At 43.0% G+C, this 3,101-nt stretch overlaps 1 protein-coding gene across 1 annotated transcript in view; it reads right to left on the bottom strand.

Moving 5' to 3' along the window:
• Positions 1-1,162: 1,162 nt before the first annotated feature.
• T265_00030 (hypothetical protein) overlaps positions 1,163-3,101 on the bottom strand; it is a gene marked incomplete at both ends in the record, with an annotated part of 12,416 nt that continues 10,477 nt past the window's right edge. Inside the window, one exon of the mRNA XM_009163687.1 lies at positions 1,163-2,459. Within this exon, the coding sequence (XP_009161951.1) occupies positions 1,163-2,459 (1,297 nt within the window). The remainder of the gene's footprint in view (positions 2,460-3,101) is intronic.

The raw sequence follows: 3,101 nt of genomic DNA, 5'->3' as shown, positions 1-3,101 counted from the left end.
GTCAGTCGCAAAGGAGCTTGGGCCAATTGTTTTGATAACATCTTACTGCTACCCTGCTGAAGTGTGCGAACGATATATGTTTTCCCCTTTCCCAAATAACGAACTTTTTTGTGTCAGGTTCCCACCCCTCGTTCTACTTATCACTAGAATTTAGGTGTTTAGCAGTTAGTGCAAACCTTACTACTACCAGCATACAAGTTAGCTTTCATTAAAACTAGTAAGCGATGCACAAGCAACTAGAATAGGGATCGAAGAGCCAAGGGAGTAGAATTAGGATCTAGCCGGATGTTGTTCCATATCTTGCTAGGTGACCTTATGAAGAGTGAAAACACTAGGTGGAGTAACGAATAAACTGCTGCTATTCGGAGCAACTGTTCGTCTTGGACACCCAAATCCAATCTTTGCTATTCGTTTGGTAATTGCACATACACCGGTGGCTATCTGAATTTCCCCACCGGTTGGCAAATTTCTATTACTCCCGTTCTCTTTGGTTCACGGGAGGTGGTGTACTCGATACCTGGACGACTAAATATTCCTTGGAACATTTGTGCAATATTGTTGTCTAGGGTATAAAGCAGGGTACCAGTGTATCACAAGTGATTAGGGTTATGAGCAGTTTTCGGTGACAGGATGATCTACTAGCAACAGTTGATTTCAAACCTGCATCAAGAATTATGGCACTGTGAGTGTTATTTGAAATGGGCACGATGACCTTTTTGGGAAACAAAACTTCGCAATTCTGAGAGCAAAGTGAAAACCTCTTGATGACGTCGTGAAACGGACACGTTCTGGTAGTAAGTAACCGTAAGGTTAACGTCACAAAGGACAAGAAAAATCCAATGAAATTCGGGACTTTAGCGCTTACAAGCTGATACCTCTCCCCCCTCTGACCGATCAAAATTGCACAAGTGCCGAGAGAGTTATCTAATACAGTATGTGAAAAAACTACCACTTGTAGAATGTGAAAAACAAACTAAATAGATCCTCTGTTGATCTTTCAAAATTCGTGGGTGCATGTGCGTGGAGTACGTAAGTTTAGCGAACAAAATCAAACTAGTTGCCGTAATGCAAATATCAGGTTTTCTCGGTGAGAGTGTTTTGTAAATCGTGATTCGGCAGCTCTTCAGGATATGCATATTATCTCCACTGGGAGGATGACGATTCATACAGAGTCTCTTTGCGCTGGCTCTGGAAATTCAAAAAGCTCCCTTGCCTCATCGGCCAAGCTTCGAGCAATGGCCAACGAAGAGGTAGCTGCTGGTGAAGGAGCGTTGCGCACATGCATAACTCGTCTACTAATTCCTGTTTCACCGCGCTGTATCACAAAATCGTCCACCAACATACCATCTGGATTCAAGGCTTGAGCTCTTATTCCGGAAGGTCCACGAATAACGTCAGTAACTTTGAGCTTTGGCACAAAACGCTGAAGTTTGCGAACTTGTCGTTTAATAAATATATTGTCAATTATTTCATTTGCACCGAAGGTTATGTACTTCGTTGCGAGCTTCCAGAATCCAGAGTACGTTAAAGAATCAAGGGCATCCTTTGCATTAAAATCACAGAAGCCGTATCCTTCCCTGTCGAGTGATAGAATAGCGTTCGGACCCAACCAAACAGTGCCATCAATGCGTGGTGTGAAGTGTACACCGAGGAAGGGAAACCTGGGATTTGGAACAGGATAAATATTCGTTTTAACAAGATCAGACATTTCATCTCGAAGCCTGAGGTAGTCTCCTCTGAATGGAATGATTTTCGGGGACGGTGAACAGCCTGTTCTTTCTGCCAGACGGTCAGACTGTAGTCCACCACAGCAGATAGCATATTTTGTCTGGACGGAGGGTAAATCACACCGTGATGTATCAGATGGACGAATCCGCAATGGGTAATCTGTATTTTGATGTGCTTCATCAAAATGGGTCACCTCAAATTTTGTCATAATGATACCCCCAAGGTTTTCAAAATCTTTTGCAAATGACAAAGCCACCGTTCTCCAGTCAACAATGCCGGTTTCAGGGGAATATATTGCCTCTAGTCCAACGCAATTCGGTTCCAACTCACTAATCTGACTCCCGTTTATCAGTTTTGCACCTGGGACATTGTTGATTGTAGCACGCTCAAACAATTTTCGCAACTCGCTGATCTCATAATTTTCTGTCGCAACAATCAACTTTCCTGATTTCTTGTATGGAATCCCTTTCTTTTCGACATAAGCGTAAGATCGCTTCATGCCCTCTACGCACAGTTTGGCCTTGAGCGATCCGGGTACATAATAAATCCCAGCGTGTATAACTCCACTGTTGTTTTTCGACTGATGTAGACTGAGCTCCTTCTCTTTCTCAAGTACAGCCATTTTCCATTTCGGATACCGTATTATGAGTTCTCTGGCAGTAGCAAGTCCAACAATCCCACCACCGATAATTACGCAGTCAAAATTATGGAATGATGGCGTGGATGCCGTCCTAAAAGTGTTCAATATTGGCAGTCTGTTGCATCGGGTAAGGAGATCTGTCAGACCCCGCATGATGATGTAGTGTGCGCTGAGTTATTCCAAACGAAAAGTACTGTGGGTGAATGGAGGGAAAAAATATTCATAAGCCGCATCTTATAAGAAGAAATCATATGCAAAAACGAGTAGGCTACGCACTTCCTCACTGATATGCCAGTCAGCATAGGTGTTCAGAACGGCGCTTGATGTGCAGTTTATGGGGCAATGTCGTCCGACAGTCAACAAGGGCAGAATGTGATCAGCACTTAATTATCCTTAATTCAGTGGGAGCACCGCCAGGTAGTGTACCCTAAACAATCAATGTCAGTTTTAGTCAGTGTGTTCACCGCTACTACAGAAGGTTTTCTATACTGGGAAAGGTTTATGAACGCCTAACATCTAAGCGACCTTGTTAAACGTAACAATACATTTCAGGCCACTCTAATGGGTGCTGGAAAAGGTACCTGCGTTTGTTCGGCTATCAGGTTAACAGTTTGGTCTGCAATATATATATATACATATATATATATATATATATACGCTGAGCGATGGAGTGAAATATTTATCCTCGAACATTGGTTTCTTTAGGTCTAGGGCTTTCAGAATCGCGCTCACG

This window comes from Opisthorchis viverrini (assembly GCF_000715545.1).
Source record: "Opisthorchis viverrini unplaced genomic scaffold opera_v5_1, whole genome shotgun sequence".
NCBI lineage: Eukaryota > Metazoa > Platyhelminthes > Trematoda > Opisthorchiida > Opisthorchiidae > Opisthorchis > Opisthorchis viverrini.
Note: the sequence above shows the minus strand (reverse complement) of the source record. Positions and strands in the feature narration are given on the sequence as shown.